Genomic DNA, 23,292 nt, shown 5'->3' with positions numbered 1-23,292 from the left:
CTACCACTTCTCTGATCAGAATATGAATTAGGCTACAGAGAATAGCCAAACAACAGAAGGCACAGTTGGGAAAAACTGTATTATTCTTATCATACCAATCCTCAATTTCATTCATCTTGCTAGTGTGAGAGACACATGAACCACTGCAGTGACAGCCTAAACCAAAATGTGACAAGTAAGTGATGCTTTGGGGTGCATGTGCTGCAGAGGATTTGGCTGTGTGGTTGTAGAAAAATTAATAATGGGAAGAAATCTCCTCTTTTGAGGATTGATTACATCCTCCTGCCTGTGCAGAAGTGCATATGCAATCCAATAATCCAATTTGCATAATTATTCCCACATGTAACCTGTTCTCCTAAATCAGCAGGAGTGAACCCATTTTCTGATTCTTGTAAAATTAGGAAAGGCATTAAAAAAATATCTGTTCTGCACCAAGATTCTGCTTGTAGAGATTTAATTGTTCTTTACAGTTTGTCATTGCATATTGAAATGCTTAGTGTACTTTTTGTACCTTTTTGTGCTTGGTCCGTTCTCTGCTTAGGGCTTCTCTGTAGTTTTCTCTTTCTAAGTGTTGTTAATCTTTAGCAAGAGTATAGCTTTAGGAACACTCAGGGTCTGTCTGAGAGAAAAAAATTAAAGGCTTTTGTCCCTCTTCTGAGTAATGTACAAGTAGAGCCGTTCATTTCTGTTTCTCTCTAGCTTACTTACTGTACTTTAAAGTTTTAGTTTGCAACACTACTTTGATGTTTTATTATGAGTTTTGAGCTTTAGAGGCTGTAATTTGTATGAATGTAGAACTTAAGTGGGGAGGTGGGTTGAAGGATGTGAAGTTGGCTAATCTGGAAACAAAAAATTCTGGATTTTGCCAAGAATCATAGAATCATATAATCCTTATGTGGCAGCAGCTCTCTGGCCACAGAGAGCAACGGATGACTTCCCCAGGCATTTTCCTGGGGAAGGCTGTGAGAAGATCAGAGAAAAGAATGAGAAACAATTCTTATCTCCACTTGCTGCACCTGTTGTTGTGCATGTGTGGAATGTGTTATGGAGATGGTTTACTAAAGGGTGATTTCTTAATTGGACAGTGGATGTTGTTTGGATGGATTGACCAGTTAGGTCAAAGCTGTATCGGACTGTCTGTAAGAGTTACAATTTTTTAATAGTACAGTATAGTATGATAGAATAAAGCAATTGATCAGCCTTCTGCAATCATGAAGTCAATGCTAATTATTACCCAGCTGGGGGCCTGCAGCGACATCCTTAGGGTTGGAAAAGACCTCTTAGATGACCAAGTCCACTGTTATGCTATCATCACCATATTCCCTACTAAGCCATGTCCCCAGGTGCCACATGCACTTCCAGGGACAGTGATTTTACCACTTCCCTGGGCAGCCTCTTCCTCTGCCACTTGGTAAGTTTTCCCAAGACAAGAAGGAAACCCAGCTATATCAGTGGTACTGGAAGTTATAAAAATATTTCAAAGCCACCAGTAACTTCCCTAGATAAATTTCTGTACATGGTGAGATGGTACAGATTAGCTCTGGAAAGTGTAGAAAAATAATTCCTTTGTAATATAGTAATGTCCAGGGCATTATCTGAAGTTATAGCCAAGAGATACGAAGTGTCATTGCTGATGTATTGGAAATCTCTGTGTTTTTTAGGATGGAGAAAGAAAAAGAAGTATAAGTTGATAGGTGGGAAGAAGGAGTTTTTCAGGTGTTGCAAGTGCCTGTAAGACTCACAATGCCAGCTTATTTTGGTGTAAGTCACATTCACGTGTTCTGGAGATTCTGCAATTTAAACAGTAACTCTCTGGAATGGTGCATTTAATGAGCAGAAAAGGAAATGCAATCAACACTGTTTTATATGAGGTTTTTCATCTAAGCCAAAATAAAATATTGGGTGCACTTTGTTTCCATTGCTGTGCTATGTATTTGGGAGAAATACATCTTCATATTGCTGCAGACTCTTTCCAAATACTTGCATTGTTTATTTAGATATAACTCTTTTATATGAATTGTTGATGAGTACAGTATTTTACTCCACTGAGCTATTTATCTCAGCATTATTATTAAGCATAATGAGAAGAAATATACAAGCCAAACCATCAGAAAGAAGGAAATCTGACTTCTGAGTAGGGCAAACACCAAATGCCTGCAGCAACCAAAGCCTTCTGCAGAAATTGCAGGTGGTCAGCACTGCTGAAGAAAAAATTCTTAGTGTCTTCTGAGAAGTTGGGTTTTGCTGATTTATACCAGCTTATTACCTGTTCCTTGCAGGTGTGGCAGGTATTTTTAGAGAAATGCAGGACACATATGTTTTTTTTAATTCATTGACAGCTTGTTTTCTGAGGTTTGTGTCTTCTCTTTACCCTTGCCTGTGATTTTGCCTCTGGCATGGGATATTTGGGTAGGAAGGACAAGCAGAATATGGACAGTCCATGCGAAAGACAGTCATAAGTGTTAATTACTAGTTTTAGTGTGAGAATCCACTTCGCTATTTTGGTGATTCCAAATCACTGGATTCCTTTCCCAGGATAGCAGCTTGCTTTTTTTCCTATTGAAGACATCACAACAGAGTAAGGATTGTGCCATCAGTTCCACTTGGTGTCACATGAGTTCTGTGGTAGCAACTGCTCAAATGGAAAAGCGATAACAGAAAAAGCATTTCTTGGTTTTTAGTTGTTTTGCAGTGATACATCTGTGATTGAGATGGGGAAAATGAGCACCATGAAACCAACTAGCTTGGTAGGCCATCAGCTAGGGGCCTGGGAAAGAAGCATGGGGAAATGCATTTTTTTCCACAGTGAACTGCTGAAGGAAAATGTTAGGCTAATTGCTTCTTCACCCTGTTAGTTTCAAAAGGGGGTTGTAAGGAGCTGCAATGTGGAAGTGAGTAGTAGAGAGCCATCCCTTTTGGTGATTCTCCCTGTGAGTCCTACTTTGTTCTATGGAAATGAGAAGTCATTTTTGCCTCATTAAACACAGAGCATGGAGTCCATCACTGGTATTTAGGAATAATTTATACGTATCCTTTGGTGGTTTTTATAATCAGATCACAAGAAGCAAGGCATATCCAAATGCCCAAGGGAACAGGTATCTGGGTATATCTCTGCTGTGTACACTGTAACATCCTTGCTTTTAATAGGATTAGGTCAATACTTTCATCTTCTTCACGTCTTTCCTGACATTTTTTTCAATTCCTTACTTATCATTTAGAATCATAACCCTTTCAGTGGCAATACAAGTGCTCTTTTGTGTCTGGAAATTTTCTGAAAAGCCATACCTTATTTCTTGACTTTCTTACCACAGGTCAGCTTAAAATGCATATTTGCACTCAGAGAAGTATATTGTGACTTTAAACTTGACACATTTTTCATTACAAATTTAAACAAGCTTGACTTTAAAACAAAGTTACTGCATTTTAATAAAATGTTGTAAGAACACAGTGTCCCTTTCCAGTGGGGCCGCAGAGGCTTAGTAATCAGCATTACTTTTGGGTGAATGTGTGTAAAGGAAAGCATTCTACTCCCTCATTCTGCCGCAGCACCAGGCCTGTTGTGCATTTTTTTCTGCTGCTTGGAAAATGTGGAGCTTATCAATGAAGTTTAATCTCTTCACTGGCTGTTGCAGATCTTAATTTTTTCAGTGTCATATTAGATACTGTCTTTCCTTTGTCAGGCAGATTCCTCTGTATGAGCTGTAACTTTTAGCATGCAAGAAAGTTTGCACTTGCTCCTGTGCATGTGCACATGTATGTGCATTTATTTTGTGTCTTAAGGGGGTTTACCTGAGGAAAGGTGCTTGATAAGCATTGAAGAAGGTGACTAAGTGGGATGATATGGAGAGCTACCTGCTTAGGAAGAATATAAACAATTCAACTCTTTTTTGCTTTCCACCTTCAGGGAACCTGGAATGGGGCTCAAGAAAGAAATTGTTATCTCCAACATGACCCTGTAGGTTGTAGTTTAGGTGGGAAGGGGACAGAGCTGTCACAGTGACATGCATGGCATGAAGAGAGGGACCTGGTCCACAGGTTTGTGTCATCTCACACTGGAGGCTGAGACTTAGCAAGGAAGACAAGTCTGTAGCCTCAGGGCACCTCCCTGTTCAACTTGGATGTAGAATGTCAGAACCACAGGATGAGTCAAGTTGGAAGGCACCCCAGCAGGTTGTCTGGTTCAACCTCCCTGCTCAAACAGTGTTGTCCCAGAGCACATGGGACAGGATTGCATCTGGATCGTTCTTGAATATCTCCATGTACAAAGAAAACCTCCTTCACTCAGAATGGTCCATGTACAAGCAGAGTGCCTGAAATCCATGGAGCACTTGATGTTCCCATGAGCATATGGTGTTCCCTGTACCTGTATGTGAGCTTTTCAAAGTTAAGAACTCTGTTGGGGTGAGCAGATTGGTGTCTAAAAAGGGCTGATCGTACTTCTGTGTTCATTCACTGAAAGGCTCAGAGCATCAGTGGAGGCTAACATGCTTCTGCCACTCCCTGCAGGAGGACAGAGCAGTGCATTGATCCCAGACTAGTCCATTTGCTTTTGTTTTAAGAGCTTAATCCCAAAATATATTTTATATCTTCTTATCAGAATTATGGTAGTTGTCGGTTGAAATTTAATTTCCTCCTTTGAAGATGTGTGTGTATTTACACATAAAAATGTATACATATATATGTGTGTGTATACATGTATGAATATATAGAACTTGCTATATATATATCTAAGGAAAAAATCAATTTGGTTAGGAGGGTATAAAACTTTTAATAATGGGGAACATTGTGACTAAATTTTAAGCCATGGCAGCCAAGAAATTCGAAGTTATGTTCCCTGCAGCAACTGTAATTTGTCTACGCTGGTCATAAATACGGAAGTGTAAATCTAGAAGCATACACACTAATACAGGAAACTTCGTTATGTGCATGGGGGTTAAGTTACTGCTGTAAATTTGCAAATTTTAATTTCATGCCTGTTACGTGTTTAAATTTCCTATGATAACACTGAATTAATGTAGTTTCACCATGGAATATATTAAGAAAGGCTCAGTTATTACAGGACTGTAGTTTTCATTTTGATGAGAATATGATGTTGCATTAAAACTGTGTAGTTTATGTAGATATTTCTCCAAAACATGAGCAAGACAGGACTGTTAAAGCTTAGCAGCCACGATGCTGCTAAGTCTCATATTTTTCTGACTTAGACTGGTGATGGCAGTAAAGCATGGCTGACTTTTTAATAGCCTGGCTGCTGTGGAATTGCTAACCCAGTTTCTGGTGCGTGTCGTCGTTAACCTTGCATTTGTGTCACCACTGTCAAAATACAAGTACAGCTTTTTCCTCTGCTGTGTTTGTCACTCATTTGTTTTGTCCCATCTGCAGCTGGCAGCAGGGAAGGAATGGAGTGAGCAGCCACAGCCCAAAACTTCTGCTGTCCCCTTGCCTTGTTGCACCTATCTGGGGGAAATGGCTTTTCTTCCTAATTACAAGTATTTGTGGAAAGTGCTGGTGTCCATCCTGTTGTTTTGGACTCTGTGCTAAAGACACTTCACGTCCTTGTGTGGGTTATTCACTGGCCCTGGCTGTGCATTATTGCCAGCTGTTTTTGCTGCAGCTTGCGAGGTTCTGCCCTCAGAAAGAAGTTTTCTCTCCCTTACAGCTGTGAGGTATCTGGATCCAGCCTAGCTGATGATCCTTTGCCACGTGTGGATGAACAGATACCACTCTTATGGTGACCACTTGATTCCTGCTGCCAAAGCATCCAGAGTAGTGGCCTGGTGTGGCAACATACACAGATCCCAAGTATTTGCTATTTTATGTTGACAAATGATTTCTGATGGATCCTGTTGCTGCTTATGACAGCTGCCCCCCAATAACTCGAGCTGCTGCAATTCTTCATCCAACACATATTAACATAAACCAGTGAGAGGGACAATTTTCAGCTGGCTACAGCTGGCTGTGAGCTGCAGTGGTGAAGAAACAGGCACAGGTTTGTTTTATCAGCTGCTGCAGGGGCAATAATCTCAGAAAGGCAGAGCAGAGCAGTAGAGATGAGGAATGCCCTAAACTATCACCAACCCATATGAAAGACTAATAGCCCTGTGTTTTTAGTGGTGCACTCCTCAGATGTAGGCATAGGCAAGGCAAGCTGGCAGAGCAGGTTATAGCACTGGTGTCCAACTACCCATTTCTATACTAAAATTAGCATCCTGAGAAGCAAAACCTTGCAGTTTTAGGAAATACTTGGCTTATTTAGTAGTCAGAGAAAGAACTTTGACTAATGACTAGGAAACATATAACATGACTAGGAAGCATACATCAGAGAAAGAACTTTGACTAATGACTAGGAAACATATATCATATATAACGTATGGATCACCATAAACTTCCATTTTATTATTTAAAGAAATTATAGTAATTCAGAACTCCTAAATGCTTTCACTTTGGGTGATTGAAAAATGTGATGTCATTTATTATTTCCAAGATTTCCTACAAGATGGGTTCAGTGGAGTCCTATACATAGTGTAATTTCTGGGAAAGCATTTGTTTTCTGAGGCTGTCGAAAAATAGTGATAGTGTGCTGAAGTGTTTGAAACAGAAAGTGAACAGAATGTTTAAAGCAGCACTGTGGTGTCAAAACTTTGATGGAACCAAAAGGAGGGGTGCAGGGGTGTCTGTGCATCAGCAGTGCTTACTGACAACTTGCAGCAGCACTCTGCAGGTGGGATCAGTTCTGCCATTTTCTAGACCTCTTTTCAGTTCCTCAAAAACCTAAGGGAGTGATCAGGGCATGGAAGCAGGAACAGCAGGGCTTCCAGGCTCGGGTGGTGTGCTAGGGTTCAGCCAACACACAGCCTGCAGAAGCAGATGTGTCCTGGTAGCTTCTCCAAACATTGTTTTGGAGGACTTCTGAGCCATGAAGCGAATGTAGCTGGAAGTGGTGGCTGGAGGCAACAACAGAGTAAAAGATTTAGTGGAAGAACACATTTCTCTCAAGGGGAGCCTTTGAAATGTCTGTAAATTCATAACAAATGGTCTCCAGGGTTGGCATTTGCCTTGAACTTGAAAAAGGACCGAAGTCAATGGACTTTGGACCAGTCTGCTGTTATAGAGCAGGAGAGTTTAGAAAGGATCAAAGAATGGCAAAGAGGTCTGTTGGACCACGGTATGTATTTGCTGGAGTGCCTGAATACAAATGTATGAACTTCATTTTGGCTTGCCAATTGGAGACTCTTTAGTCGCCTATTCGCATTTTAGGTGTAGCTAATAAACTATGATGTGACTCATGGAGCTCTACAGCAAACAGATCGATACATTTGAGAAGTAGGAATTTTATCCTTATACTAACTTTACTGTTGATATAAGACTTACTGCAATGATATTGACTGCAGCCAGGTGGTGAAGGGACAATATAATATGGGATTATTGCCTTGCCTTTTACCATAAAAGATTTTTCTGTATTACAAGGCTCTGAGAAAAGGTTAGTAGCTAATAATAAAAAGTAATGCTTATGTTATGTTTTACGCATTTGTCCTTTCAGTCTTTGTAACACAAGCATACACACACAAAATTACAACAATTCTCTATCCACGCTAGTGACACTGGAGAGAAAAAGCTGCACACACAAGAAATTAATTCCCTGCTTCCCATGGACAGGCCATCTCTGGGGAGCAGGGCCCCATCACATGTGATGGCTACCTGGGAAAATAGACACCATCAGTCCACATATCCCTTCTTCCCACTTTATATACTGAGCAGGATGTTGTAGGGTCTGGAATGTCCCTTTGGTCATTTGGGGTCACCTGTCCCTGTGTCTCCTCCCAGATTCTCCAGCTTTCTTGCCAGTGTGGCAATACGGAAAGCAGGAAAGGTTTTGGCTCTGTGCAAATACAGCCCATTAATAACAAAAGCATCTCTATGTTACCAACCATGTGTTCAGCACAAATGCAAAACACAGCCCCGTGCTTGCCCCTGTGAAGAAAATGAATTCTTGCCAAAACCAGCACAGGACATTTCTGAATTACCTGGACATGAAATTAGTTTTCTTTATTGTCCTTGTACCTGTGTGAATGAAAGTAGATGCCTTGGTCGTGCTAAGGCTCATGAGCCACATCCTCTGGTTGAATGATTAAATGTCCTGAACTGTGAGTGCAGTGAGTTTTGTGTTAGTCCCACCAAGCTTTGAAAGGTGTTCAGTATATTCCTGAACTACAGCAGTGGTAAATAAAGTGATGGATAGGAATGAGGTGAGACTAGAGGGGTCTACTGCAGGATCATAACTTTATTTACACTAACACATGTATCAAGTTGTTGTCTGAGGACCATCTACAGCATCTGCAGCTGCGACTTTTGTGGAGCAGAGACATTTGCATTTCATTCATTAGTGTTTTATCAAAAGCTCTTTTGCAATGGATTTGTTGTGCAAGTTTCCTTTTTTAATTTGATGTACAGGATATGAATTCATTTGACAAGTTTATTCCTTTAACAAGTTCAATAATCATTTGTGATTCACAATTTTATTTGCTGGGGGTGTTATTAATTTAAAACTGGCACTGTATTCCTTATCGGATATTTATTGACTGGTTTACACTCTACAGAACAGTATTTGAGTAAATCAGAATGCTATAAACTTGCCTTATTAACAGGTTTATTGCTTTAGCAGGTACTCACTTAAGTTTCCACTGCTCCCTCATAAAACATTTCCAGACATGGAATATATTTTGAGTGAGATATTATATTGTATAGACCAAGGTGTACACATGGAATCTCTTGTATATATAAAGAAAATAATAAAATAGATTTTTTCTCCTGCAGACTCCAACTATCTTGTGCAAAAGTACTTTTTTCAACTGCAGAGAATTAATGCAAGGCAGAAGTAAGATACTGTATGACCTAGAGGTCATGAAAGGAGAATGTTACCATTTTCTGTTCTTCAAAGGGCGAAACATCTCACCAAAGGTGAGATCTGAAACCCACAGAGTCCTGGGAAGTTTCATCAAAACTGAAAAGTTAATTATCTGGTTTCATTTCTCTTTCTATTCCTATTTTTACAAATAACAAGTTACACTATCTGCCCACTCTGTGTGGGCAGCAAAGGTTCCCCTTTGTGTTTAAAAGCCTACTGTGGTACTTGTGGAATGAATAACTATGTTAACAGCCATACTATTTGTGTTGTTGTAGATGTTTAAATGTCTACAAAAACCACCAGAAAGTGAACTGATCCCTCTTTTTAAGCCAAAGTGTGTTTCTTATTAAAACATTTTAATAAGAAGTTGCCTATTTATGACTTTGTTAAAAATTTGATAGTAAAAATAATAAATATGTTGTGTAATATAAAAATAATAAATATGTTATGTAATATAATATGCATATAAATTTTATGCCTGAATGTGACAAGAAGTTTTGAATATGCAAGAAGTCTGGAAAATGCTTTTAAAAAGTGCAATTCTACCCAGTGAAAAACCACCTGACATTATCTCTTCCTTCTAAGCAGCTCTGTTGCAAAAGTGTGTTCACAGTCATAAACTGTGATTTTAGCAAACAAAAACAAGATTTTTCTTATGAATGAAAAAACCAAAGTTGTTATGAGGGGATCTTTAAAAGACATTTCCTAGTATAAAATCTTTCATCTCAGTCACTTATGAGGTCAGTTTGTCCTTCAAAGACCATTTCAAAAAGCCTCTAAACTGTGTACTTTGTGTGTTATGTAAGTTCAGAACAGTTGTAGATATAGTTATCAAGTCCAACCATGTATAAAGGTATGTTTTTAAATTTCTTTTAGCCACTCAGCCGATATCCGCCTTTGATCAATGACATCTCCTTCTGGCTGCCCTCTGAGACATACTCTCAGAATGATTTCTATGATTTGGTTCGGACCATTGGTGGAGACTTGATAGAAAAGGTTGTCCTGCTGGATGAATTTGCCCATCCAAAGTAAGTGAAAATTTTAACACATTTTCCTGTGGTCATAGTATAAATATTTTGTGAATATTTTAGTTCTGTATACCAAGAAGTTCTTGATTCTTATATTTGCACATTTCATTTTTTAGCTCCAAAACTTTTCTGAAGCAAAAAAACCCAAACAAACAACAAACTTTTTATTTAAAATAAATACTACCTATTTTTCAGTTTTCCACTAGTACTGAACTTCTGGTATTCAGACTACCCCAATGCTTTGTGCTCAGGATTTGGCAGCAACAGTGAACAACTGCCTTCCTCAATACATCAGGCAGTGCGTGACACTCCTGTCCGGCACGTGTCTGACATTCTAGTCCTGCTCTTTGCTAAGTGAATGAAGTTTGTCTCCTTGTTCTCTTCCTTTCTTCTTCTAGTCTTGGCACACTAGTAGACCTTTACTGTAATGTCAGTACTAATAATGGTTTGTTGCAGAATGCTATTGTTGGTGTTCAACTGTGAGGAAAAAAAAAAAGACCTTGTTCATTTCTTTCTGACACTTATTTCTATGCTGCTGAGAAATCTCTCGGGTTTCAGAACATTATATGGGTATTGCAGCACTGACATGACCAGGGAGTGCACAGGGTATTTGTCCAACTGGTAATAACAGTTGCCTCAAAAGCAGGCAAGTATCAGCTATTACATATGTACTGCTTTTCAATTTGCTGTTTCCAAATCAAGAAATAAAAAAGCTGCTGGCTATCTAGCTTTCTAAAACTGAGGTTTAAAATAATTTGTCTTGAGACTTTTTAAAGTGCTGTAGGAAGGCAAATAATAAACCTTTTTTTAAGATAACAGGAAAATGTTTCATGCTGTTCTCCAACACCTATAGATTTTTTATTTTCTGCTTTCTACATCCAGGTATTTAACTCTGGTGTTCTTTTGAATTTGGTATGTGATGCAGGCCAGACGAATTGATTGTTCTGTGCCCTAGTTTTCATGACATTACAGTGGATTTTTATTTTCTGAGGGTTTTTTCCTTTTTACCCTTTTTGTGTAGTGTTATATGAGACTGTGCTATGTGAAGAAACAGAAATGGAAATGAAATTTGTATGGGTATCTTAAAGCTTCGAGTCATTAATTCTTGAGTCTTTCTCACGTGCAAATCATGCAAAAGTACACATTTTACTCAAGATGGTGTGTGCAGAAGAGGAATACAGGTTAGGATAAGATAATAAGTATTTTTCATTGTAAAGAACAGTATATATCTTTCAGGGAAATTGGGAGACAAGTTTATTGCAGGTATGGGTAACTTCTTATTGTCACTTGGAGTGCACCATAGTATCAGTCTAGCACAAGTACGTAGACATTGAAGGCTCTGCACACAGATCCTGCTGTCTTCTATCATGATGGTTCTCAAACAGTAGAATCAACATTTTTTGGTAAAAATTGGGTTGTTGAACCCCATTCTGGAGCTGATCCTTTCATTCATGCCAGAAGTTTATTGTATGTGTAACACCTCAGTGCTCATTGCCACTTTTTGTCTGCATTCTCCTCAGTGATACCAGACCAGCAATTATCTTCGTTGTTACATCATCTTTTGGGGGAAAATCCTATGTGTAGTGCAAGCAGCTCTTCCAAGCCTGAAAGTTTGGAGAAATTTTGTTCCCTGCTTCCTCAAACAGTGGCAGTATTATTCTGTGATTACTCTGAGCATCTTACTGGGGAAATCCACATATGCTGTGGCAGCCTGCCAGCAGCACTGCATCAGTCATGGCTCAACTCACAGGTTATGTTTCTCTTCTTTGCTGAGAACATTGGCTTCCATACCAGTACAGTGGTGAGGTAGAGACAGCATTCACTACTCTGGATTTCTACTATGTGTGTTTTCTCCTTTAATATGCTTTGACACATGCAGAACATATTCCAGGGATGACAGTTGTTCCTCCTCGAGGAATACACCTCTGGTTCCCTCTGTGACTTCTGCAAATAGAAGGGAAGGTTGATTGCTCACAGAGAATTGTCAAACAGATTTAGGACCTTTACTAGTTTTGTTCTCTAAAACATTTAAACCTTACTCAGCAGACATCCAAATATGTTTTGACACTTTAAGGAGGAAAAATTTCTCACCTTTACATCTGAAGAATTTGAGAGGTGACACTAATGGATTGTTGGTAAGTGATGTTGGTTTTTTCACCTGCAACAACAGTAAAAGAAATCTTTTTAAATGTCCCATTAAAAATCAGTAATTCCAAGGAGATTTTCTACTGGATTAACAAGGAATCACAAATGAAGACTTTCATAATGGTTACTTTGCCCGTTCTTTTTAGAACAGGATGTGTGCAGATATGTAACTTTTGAGAACTGATGATGTAAACGACATCAGTAATTTTGTTTGATTTTTAAAAGCCTTGGAAGACTGACGTTTTGAAAAGAGTTTTCTACTTAGTCTTAATTCCTAGATAATCATCTTGTTATGGGAATGATACAGTGGTTTCTTTAATTCAGTTGCAGAAAAGTCTCTGGGCACGGAAATTAACATAAGAGATCCTCAGCGTTGCTATGGATGTGTATGTTACAGATCTAGGTACTTGTAATCATTATCTTGAATTTTTAGTGAATCTGCTGTGGAGGATGGGAGAAAAGTGTCTAGGAGTGGAAAAACTGCTGTGCTGCTGTTTTGAATGTTAGTTACTTACAAGCAGCTTATTAAGTTCCTGCTTGTATTTAATCACTTCTAGAATTTAAAATTCAGATTTTTTTTAATCCTTTAAAAACACCAGTTTCATGAGGAATTAGGACATTTGATAGTCTCATTTTCCTTCTTAAACTGCTTTTCTTAGTTATTGGACTATAAAGATCTGAAGGTAGAAAATGTTACACAAATAAAACCAATTTATAACACAAAAAAAGGTCTTTAAATGAAGATCCTTTATAGAGGCTGCCTGTGTAATACTGTGTAGTTGTCTTTTCTGTGGTTCAGAAACCTTTCAAGATTTCACTGGGCTTTGGACTGATACCCATTCTGCAGTACATTGCAGTTATGGTGTGTATTAGCAGTGAAAACGTATTTCTCTACAGGGAAAAGGAAAGTGGGGGCAGGAAAGAGCATGGGGCAAGTAGTTGTTTAAGCAAGGAAGAGATGCCTGAAATCAAGTAAATCTTGATTATCTGCTTTGTAAGGCAATAATATTGAGACAACTTTTAGGGAAGCACAGGCAATTTAAAGATAGAGCAGAATGAAAGGAGTCTCATAAGAACTGTTCCAGCCTAAATGTGTCCTAGGTAAACTTAACTGAGCAAAATCAAAACACAGCACTGAGGTAAACTGAGTAATGTGTGGTGTGTCACACAGTCAGGGTTTAACCTCATCCAAGATGAATAATGCAAAACAGGGCTGCAACACACCTGTTACTCAGGTATATAAAGAATCAGCCAGCATATGTGAAGGAAAAGTTGTGACTTTTTTAAGTGCCAAGAAAACTGAGTGAAGCTGTGGTGGTTTTGGCAAGAACAAGAGCAGGCTATCAGTAAGAAAAGCAGAGAAGAAGTGTCTCTTTGCAATGAGCAGAACATTTTCCACCTGTGTATTGCATGTCCATCCTGTGTATTGCAGCTATTTTTGCTTGATGCATTAGCTTCAAACAGTTAGACTTTCATGCATTTGGATGGTAGAATGCATTTCTCCTTGTATGATGTGTGAAGTGAGTTCACTGTGACTCACCTGGAGTTGTCAGATGCCCCATGAGCCATGTAACCAGCCGCCGGAAGGCAGTGGCACTGTTTTTGCTACCTGACTGAATTATTTCTTTCAAATCCTCGGAGGTCTTTAAGGACCTTTAAGCATTGCTGTGCAAATACACAGTGAGTGAGGATTTGTAGCTGACATTTTCCCCCTTGGAACATTTTAGTGAACAAACATTTGCAAAAAAAAAAAAAAAAAAAATTTGGACTTTATTGATACTAAAAGAAGAGAAAGGGGTGTTTCCCTTACTTTTTGCGATGGCTGTTTTATCCTCCATATCTTTACGTTTAGCCCTTCTACTACCCAACTTGTATAAGCTGTCTAATCAATATGAATTAGATTAGCTTCAGAAATTAAATCAGAAAGTAATCTCTTTTTCAGTAGTCAAGACTTCTCGAGTTTTGGATAGGAAACAGGTTTCACAGGAAAAAAGAAAGGGTAGCTGAATGGCAGTCAAAAGGTAGAAAGGTCTCTGCCTGCTGTGAATAAGCAGATCAATGCAGAGAATCCCAGGAAGAGGGATTTACATTCCTTCATTCATACAGTTTTGGTGACATTCAGATAAGTACTGTGGCTGCACACATGCAGAATTTCAGGCATGGTAATTAAAGCATATTGACAAAATAATAGAGGAAGTAATGGTTAATCATACATGGTAGAATATGTGATAGAAGTGGCGCAAGACATTTGTGACCCACCTTGTTCTTGATGAAGAGGGCAGAGAGAGATAAGAGTCCAGGGGTGAGAACTTGTCCCCTAAAATGCAGCACCAAAGACAGAATACAGAAATGCTGAGGTTGTTTATCTTTGCTTTGGGCAAGACCTGCAAGTGTGTTTTCCAGTTTAGCATGCCATGTTTCTCTTGTGTAAGGTATCTTGTGTAATCCCATGACATGTTATGGCCTCACATCTTCCTTCTGAAGATGTATTTTCTGCATTTTGCTCTGAAGGTATTTTCCTTTTGGTCTTTCAAAGTTAGTTACTAATATTTCTGTTTTGTTAGAAAGATAAGGGAAGTAAGGAAAGATACGGCTCCACATCTTCCTTTGCAAGGAAGATACACAGGTAGACTGAAAAAGTTACACAAAATTGTAATCTAGACATGCACTGTGTCCTCAGTGTACTTAAGAGGTAAATTTTTAATCAGAGCAACTAAAAATATCCTGAAAAGGCAGACTGAGGACAGTAAGGGGGAAAAATTGATTTGCTGTGTTTTGACGGCTATGCTGTTAAAAATAAGGGGAATAGGTAAGAAAGGATTTATTCTTGCATTTGAGTCAATTACTTGCACATTTGTGGGGTGAGATCTGCACATTTGTCACAGTCTGTTAAATGAAGTGAGAGGAAATGTATTGGCTGCTGTGAAGGAGGAAGGTTGGTGCACTGTGGCACCATCTTTAGAGATTTTGGGAGTACTCAGATGACCTGTGTCTCTTCTTTTCCAAACAGTAAAAGGAAGAGATCTGACAGTAAAGAGTCAGATCCTGTTAACTGCTGTGTTGTGTCAATGCATGCCCCTAGCTCCTTGTTAGTGAATAGAAAATACAATGTAAGATGCTCACTTTCCACCAGATGCCAGATTTTGTACTTTCCTTATATACATGGAGATAAAATGAAATACTTTTAGGTCTGGTTTATTCATTAAAGCTGGCTTGGTTTTGTCTTGCTTCTGGAATAGGTGAATTAAGCAGAATAATTCTTAAGTGCTTCTTGCTGCTAATATTACACAAATTAAAACAATCAAGTCAGTCCCCAAACACCTTGTTGTTCTTCAGCGTGAGCACTTTACAATTTGCTAAGGGATTCTTTGCGATTACCTTTAACTGCTGAACTGGCAAAGTCCCAGCAGCAGCTTCTCTGCAGAGAAAAACAAGCCAGAAGCTGCTTTTGACAGTAGCTAGCAGAGAATTGGTTTTCAATTAATGAAAAATGTTCTCCAGCTCCATTTTTTTCCCCCTGCATTTGGTCACATGATTGTCAGACTATAACATTTTTGAAATAGATTAAGTGTTCGTGGAAGGATCTGTCAGAGGATTCTCATTCACTTCTGAGCCTTTCTTCAGCTGTCACAGTAGAGCATGACCACATTGTGGCTAGTTAAACCACTACAGTAGGACCACCAGTCCATCTTCTCTCTTTTCCCTTTCTTGTCCTCACCAGGATCAATGCCACCTGTTTTTTTCTTGAGAATAAGAACCTTTTCTGTCCTTCCTGCTGCAGTCATGCTAATGGCAAGGTTGTCTGTATGTGTTGGAGCAATGCCACAAATACAGGCTGGGCAGAGAATGGCTTGAGAGCAGCCCTACACAGAAAGGGTGTTGGTTGATGAGAAGATTTTGGGTGTTGGTTGCTCCACATGTCGTGGCACTGTGCACTTGCAGCCCAGAAAGCCAATTGTATCCTGGGCTGCATCCAAAGCAGCATGGCCAGCAGGGAGGGAGGGGATTCTACCCTCTGTTCTGCCCTTGTGGGACAACACCTGGAGTGCTGCATCCAGCTCTGGGTCCCAACATCAGAAAGATCTGGACCTGTTGTAGCAAGTCCAGAGAAAGCCACAGAGACACTCAGAGGGCTGGAGCACCTCTCCTATGAAGACAGGCTGAGAGAGTTGGGGTTGTTCAGCCTGGGGAAGAGAAGACTCCAGGGAGATCTCAGAGCACCTTTCAATACCTAAAGGGGCCCTGCAGGAGAGCTGGAGAGGGACTTCTTACAAGGGCATGTAGTAACAGGACATGCTGAGAGAGGCTAGGTTTAAACTAGAAAGAAATTCTTTGCTATGAGGGTGGTGAGGCACTGGAACAGGTTTCCCAGAGAAGTTGTGGATGCCCCATTCTGAGAGACTGGGCTGTTGATGGTTAATGACTCAAACAATTGACCACTTCCACCAGGTGCAGCAGGACTGTATATACCCATCACAGGAGGCCACCGCTAGGTGTTGAACAAGATAAAGGAAGGGGCTGATAAGAGGCAAATCCTTGGAAGCAAGGAAAATGCTTTTTATCATGCCAAAGTTCTTACACAAGTGGCTCAGCTGTGAAAAATCCCTTCTGGAGTAGTATCAGGACATTTATACATGGCTTGAGGGTATTCATCCCTGCTGATATGCTATAATTGCTGTAATATTTCATAAGGTGTCATAAGGTGTAATAAAAGGCTGAAGGTGTCATAAACCATCAAACACTCCTGAAGTGTCCTCTGATCCAAAGTATTGCATCATCCAGTGTAAAACTCCCAACTCTCCACTCCCGGGGAGGTACCTGGGTGTTCCCACCTGATCCTGAGTGAATAAAGCCACTGGACTGTTTTGTGGGCTTCCCCACCTCTGGTAGAGGTGACTGTTCCCACTGAGAAGATCAGAAGAGGACCAATGGCATCCACAATGGTGGGGTGCTTTTTTTAACTGTTAATCTATTTCTTCCCCCTCTCCCCCCACTCTTTTCTATTTATTTGTCTCTCCCTCTCTCGCTCACAGTTACTGTTAAAAATCTGTACTATTGACTATAGCATATGTTGTTGTTTGCTCCTTAATTCAGGCAGAAACATCTCTCTAATAATTTTAACAACCATATTTTAACACCATTCCTGGAAATATTCAAGCCCAGGTTGTATGGGGCTTTGAGCAACCTAGTCTAGTGGAAGATGTCCCTGCCCATGGCAGGTAGTTGGGAACTAGATAATATTAAAATTCCTTCCAACCCAAACCATTCAATTATAGTTTTATGATTCTTTTGCCTGGTGGGCTTTGGCTTAGAAGATGTGTGTGTAATGAAGTTTGGGCACATTTCACTCCTGGTAAATATGTGTATCAAGCACTCCCTGTGCCCCAGACCAACCCAACAGCCAGTGCTGTTTGATTGATTCACAGAGTGGCCTCAGCTACTCTTTGGGCTCTTCTTCTTCGCTGCCTTTTTCTCCTTAGAACAGCGGCTGTGTAGAAACAGCAGCTCCATTCTCACAGCAGCCCCTGCTTGGACGTGGTCAGGGACTTTCTGGCCAAATTAATTTAGAGTAAACACTGGGCTGCTCAGAAAGAGATGCTTTATGAAGACATACAGGTTCTGTTCATGGCCCAGCAGAGCTAAGCTCTCAAGTGAAAAGGTTTTCATCCTGACTGCCTGAAGGAAATTTAAAGGAGCCAGGAGTTGCACTTCATGTCAGGAACTCCAAGGTAACCCTGCCATGCTGATTGATCTATGGCTTCAGCAGATCTTGCACTCCCTGCTTTATAGCAGTCATGGTGCCCTGCTGTTCTTCATCAGGACTGAGACTGTTGGAGTTCAGCTTTCCCAGATATTCTGCACATTGGCAAGGATGTTCACGGAGCCCAGAGCACCCATCTGGTAGGGTTTGTTTTTTTGGTGGTTTTTTTTTTTTGTTTGTTTGTTTCTTTTTGTTTTGGTTTGGTTTTTGTTTTTTTGGGTTTTTGTTTTTTTTTTTAGGAAACAGGACTGAGAAGCTTTTAATTCTTCCTTTTCCTCCCTGGCAAAACATTCCTGATTGAAATGAATATAGAGAATCAATTGAGTAAATATGTACATATATATGCACACCCTTGTTCCAGCTTTTTTGTAGTACAAAATAGGAAGAAGTCAGAGACAGCAAAAATGAGCATGACTTCCATAGCACAAGCTAGGAAGTATTGTTTGATTTGGAAGCAGACCTTTTCAGTGCTGCATTTGTTATCTGTATATCTGCAGATTTGGAATCGGTCTGCATACTTTGGTTAAGCACCGTTTTCAAAGTTTTTTAACTGCTTGGCCTACAGCTTTTGAATTCCAGTGTGGATTCAGATACTTAATTCCTCTGGGTTGCTTTTACAGTCCCCCAGATAGCAGTTCCCTATCCAAATCCAAGTGTCATGAAGAACTACGAGAGGAATGAGGAGTGGGGAAGTCTTTCCTGTAGAAAAAGCAAGCACAAAAACCCCAAAACAACCCAAAATTTCTTGCTTTATACAAAAATCAAGTGAGTTCTGTGACTTGGGTCTTTTTACACAGCTTGTGACTGCTAGTTCAGATTTCTGATGCCAATGTTTATTTGAAGACCATCTAATTGTGGAAGAATAAAAAAAGGAATAATCAGCTGACCATGATAGACAGATTCTACTTTCTTTGCTGTCCTCAGTGTTCAGACAGGCACCATGCAAATAGCTGTTCTTAATGGGTTCCTATTGAAGTCTGAGGTTTTCTTCAAACCACTGTATTCAAATCAATTGTGGGGCAGACAGTGTTCTGCTGTACCATCCCTGGCTCTCCAGAGTCTTCACTGAGAGAATTGTCTTTACTAACTGAAAATAATTTACTATAAATGAGCATCTGTAGCAGTCCCATTATTCTTTGGGAGGCTGGTGGCTAACACAGAGGTTTGTGGGAGGATTAGTATTCAAGGAAGGAAAAGATGAAGTAACCACAGGTTCCTATTAGAGAGTGGGGGGAAACACAGCCCTGAAGTGTGATGTATCACTGGTGATATTCCATAGGAAATGTAATCACCCTTCCCAGGTAATAAGAGAGGGAAAGTTAAGTATGTGAGCAACACAGAAGACAAGCATCAAACCCTTTACGTGTTCAGGCAGACGGAGAGGACAGACTTGCTGTATAGAAAAGGGATTGCTGGAGTCACAATGAATCATTTCTAAGAGGCTGCTCAGCTGAAGAGCCTTAACCTTTCTTCATCATGTCACCCTGAAGTCAGCCATTCACCACCAGTTCTCAGATGCAGCCCAGAAATCTTTGCCACAATTCCCAGAGCACTTCACAGCAGGTGTCACAGGAATTAGCAGGGTGATTTATTGACAAGCAGTGGGATGGTGAAAAATGGCTAAAGGAGTCAGCTGCCACAGGATGCACAAGGGATAGCAATAGGCTCATGAGTGCCTCTAAGTTCAGAGAAATCCTAGTGGATTGCTGACCTTGTAGAACAGATGTGGAGGCTACTCCTGTGCAGAACTGTTTTCCTAGTCTGCAATGGTGAGCATACTAGAGTTTGAGAAGCATTGCAATTGATGTATGTCAGAGAGGGAAAGCTTTTGTAATCACATTTGTTAAATGGTGACTATTGTCCCTCTCTACTCACTGAAATTGTTTTCTCTGCCTGTGCCAGTGCTCTGGCTGTCTGCTGCTGCCTGTGATGCTCATGTCTCTGCTCTGCTGTCTGAGGGTGGGATTCCATACCCTTCCCTTCTTGTCTTGGTCTCTATCCCTGCCCCATTCCTTCTCCCACTATAACAGTACAGTCTAGGAAGTCAAGGTGGAGCGGTCCTGTCAAGGCCACCAGTGATGGATGACAACACTGCAGGCTGAGAATCCCTGCAAAGGAATATGGGTGAGGGACAGGAATGTGTTCTGGCTGGAGGTCAGGTCTGTACCTGAAAGTCATTTTTTTTTAATACAGTAGATGTATCCGTCATGTAACTTTTGTCCTTCTCCTCCTAAATTAGCTTTTAATGAATGTTAGTGTGCAAGTATGGCATGCTTGTTTTCTGCAGTGTCCGAGCAGTGTGGAGAAACAACACATCTGTAGCACATCCCGAGCTCTCTCAGATTCTCTTCAATTCTTGACTAGAGGTCTGCGTGGGAAGGTAGAGATGGCTCTGTTTGCTCATGGCTTACAACAATCTTTGTGGCCACAGAAAGTGGCCACAGCACCAAGGCAGCCCCAGCACGCTTTCCTTGGGGCGATGAAGGTCATGGCTGTCCTCTGTGTGTTGGGAATTGCATGTGTGTGATGCCTGCTCATATTTGCACTCACCACAAATCCTTTCTCAGAACCATTGAGTGGGATAACAAGATGGCCTGGCCCCTAATTCTTAGACTAGATTCAGCTAAACATTCATTCTATAAAGCTGCCAGGATAGGAGATGGGAGGAAAAAGTCCTTATATGCTTCCTAATACTGCATGGAAGAGTGATGGTTATAGCACTAAATAATTAATCCTAGTTTTTTTTATTTTTTATGGATCCAGAAGATATTTTTTGTAGGGATAAATAAAGCCCTATAGCTAGAAAGAGTTTTCTTAAGCTGAATCAAAGCATTATGTAGCTCAAAGTTTGCTTATCTCCATACTGGGAAATGTCAACATTTAGGCTGAGGAAACAAGGCTTTCTTTAATTTCAGAACAAAAAAAAGTCAGGATTCCTAAAGCAGATCACAGTATCTTCCCATTGTTTTTGTGTTTGATGGATATTTTATTTTAACCTACCAGTTAATTTTTGTTATGGTGTGGGCCTGGCAAAGCCAGAGCCCCCATGAGTATACCTCCTCCCTGAGGTCTGCTGTGAGATGTGACCAGGAAATAAGCAAAGCAGGCTCCAAATTAAACATAAAGAAAAGTTTATTAACTAAACTACACACACAATTACTAAACTACACACACAAAAAAAAGAAAACACAAGGAGAATGAAAACTACACAGAAACACTTCCCCCTCCTCCTCCAGATCCCCAGTACAGTTCATTTCCCAAAATTATCCACACTTGGTCTGGCACCACCCTTTAGAAAATCAAATCTTCAGCTTATGAAGAGTAGACGGAGTCCTTCCTTGTACCACAGACTTCTTATCACAATTAGCACCACCCGGAGTCCTGCTATCTCGTGACATCTCCTTTCCATGCCAAGGTGCTCTCACCACCAGGCATGGGATGGGGCAGAGGCCTGCTTTCAGGGTGGGCCTTTTTAAGGATGCCTCGTCTCGTTCCAAGCAGAGCACCCTCTCATCTCTGGGGCCTTTGTCCCCCCCATTTCTTCTATACCCCCTGGGGCCGAGGGGTCTCAACACCAAACTCTCCTGGCTCCGAGCCTCCGCTTCCCCCTGCAATGCAGCCTCTGTATCACCAGGAAACAGTCCATGAATATACAACAAAAGAGTCCAGCAAAGTTGCCACTCCATCTTCCTCCATTCCTTCAACATCTCTCTTTCTCTCTGCCAGACCCCCTTACTGGCCTATTTCTTCCTTCATCTTCCACTCTTATCCCTTTCCTAGGAAAGGTAATGTTCCGTGAAGTTCTCACTATCCACAAGGGTTAAAGGCTCTCCCAGGCCGCTGGGCTGCTCGCTGCCCCCCCCTTCTCCCCTCAGCCGTGCTGCCGGCACATGATATCAAGTTTCAAGGTAACAGCACAGGCTGCATTCTCTCCGTCTCCAAAAAGGGGGGGGGGGAATAAACAGGTCGCTCGATGCTCCCCCACCCTTCCACCGAATCCGGGCCTACCGTAGATGGGCCACGTGGCTTTCCCCTCCCCCAGCCCAGCAGCAACTGGGCCGGGGCAGGGAGACCCAACTCCTTCACGCCGGAAATCCCAAGAGGGCTCTGAAGGACAAGAGCCCTGCTTTTAACTCCTTGGGTTTGTAGTCTCAAGAGGCAGATACAATGCCCCACTGGTCAAACCAGGTGCTCATCTTAAAATCCGACCACCCATTGGTGACTACAGCAAAAACAACATATCCCAGATGTCCCATTTCCGGTCAAACCACAACAATTTTAAATAATTAATTTTAAAAAATTGCAGCCATTATCCTTGTGTCTGGGTAAATTGAAGGAAAATTCATGGTCCTGCACACCCCATAAGGTCTGTATATTATAGAGGTGGACCTGAGCTGAAAAAAATACTTCTGGATGTTGACTGCTGCCATACCAAATTCTTCCAGATTTTGGGTTTCTGCCCCAGTTCTCTCAAATGCGGTCTGATAACATTAATATTAAAATGAACACCATGCAACTGATGTATTATTTATCAGGCATCACACAGAAATGCAAGGAAAGGGCGCCTTTTAAAAATCATTCTGAGGATGAAGAAAAGATTTATGTTTAGTATTTTTATGCCCATTAGTACATATGTGGGACAGATGAATAGTAAGGAAATGAATTACTCTTCGTTCTTTGTGAATGAACACCAGAAATGAGACAGATGAAGACTGATTCTTGTGGGTTTTTTTTATTACCTTGATATATGAAGGACTTATGGTTCTCAGCTGAGATATTGCCACCCTCATCCTGTGGGCCAGCAACACAGACTGAAGTATTAAGTGACACATCTGACAAGCCACAATGGAATTTTAACAGTTTAGGTCAGAACATTGCTTTCAGTTGTGTTGGGGAGGTGGGATGTGCATTGGGAAAGTGAAGCTCTACTAGGATGGTGCAGCAGATCCAAGTTATTCTTGAAGTCAATGGCTAGGCTCAATTACACAAAGCCAAGTGTTTTATTGTGTCACATAGGCACAATTTTTTTAGGGTCTGCTAATGCAGATATTCTTGGGTTTGGCTTTATAAAATGAGTCCTTATTTTCAGGGCTTCTAAATGTTAGCAGCTCCCACTGAAATTACTGGGTACTGTGGGAACTCATTTTCATTGTAATTAGGAATAAAAAGAAGCATCCACAGGGAAATAATGTATGTGCACACATTCGGTGGTAACCAGATAGCCAAAGGTGCTTCATGTTTGATGGGCAAGAGCTAAAATCTGTGACTGGTCAGACTCTCAAATGGAGGAAATGCTATGCTCAGTCCTGAAGAACTCTTGTTTGTTGACCCCAGCTGTGTTTCCATAGTGTACAGCCAACAGAGAGCAGCAGCACCTTAGAGAGATGCTGCAATTATGGCTATTAGTTTTAATTGTAGAACTGTGTCCTTAACTCAAAGCTTACAGGTAATTT

General features: G+C 40.7%; 1 protein-coding gene across 5 annotated transcripts in view; it reads left to right on the top strand.

Annotated features, from left to right (window-relative positions):
• Nucleotides 1–23,292, top strand: part of FARS2 (phenylalanyl-tRNA synthetase 2, mitochondrial) — a 233,370-nt gene that overhangs the window by 144,628 nt on the left and 65,450 nt on the right. For all 5 annotated transcript variants that reach the window (XM_058019620.1, XM_058019612.1, XM_058019592.1 and 2 more), the window contains one exon: nucleotides 9,782–9,933. In XM_058019620.1, the coding sequence (XP_057875603.1) occupies nucleotides 9,782–9,933 (152 nt within the window). The remainder of the gene's footprint in view (nucleotides 1–9,781; nucleotides 9,934–23,292) is intronic.

The sequence above is a fragment of the Melospiza georgiana genome, chromosome 1 (genome assembly GCF_028018845.1).
Source record: "Melospiza georgiana isolate bMelGeo1 chromosome 1, bMelGeo1.pri, whole genome shotgun sequence".
Lineage (NCBI taxonomy): Eukaryota > Metazoa > Chordata > Aves > Passeriformes > Passerellidae > Melospiza > Melospiza georgiana.
This window is presented reverse-complemented; position numbering and strand designations above follow the sequence as displayed.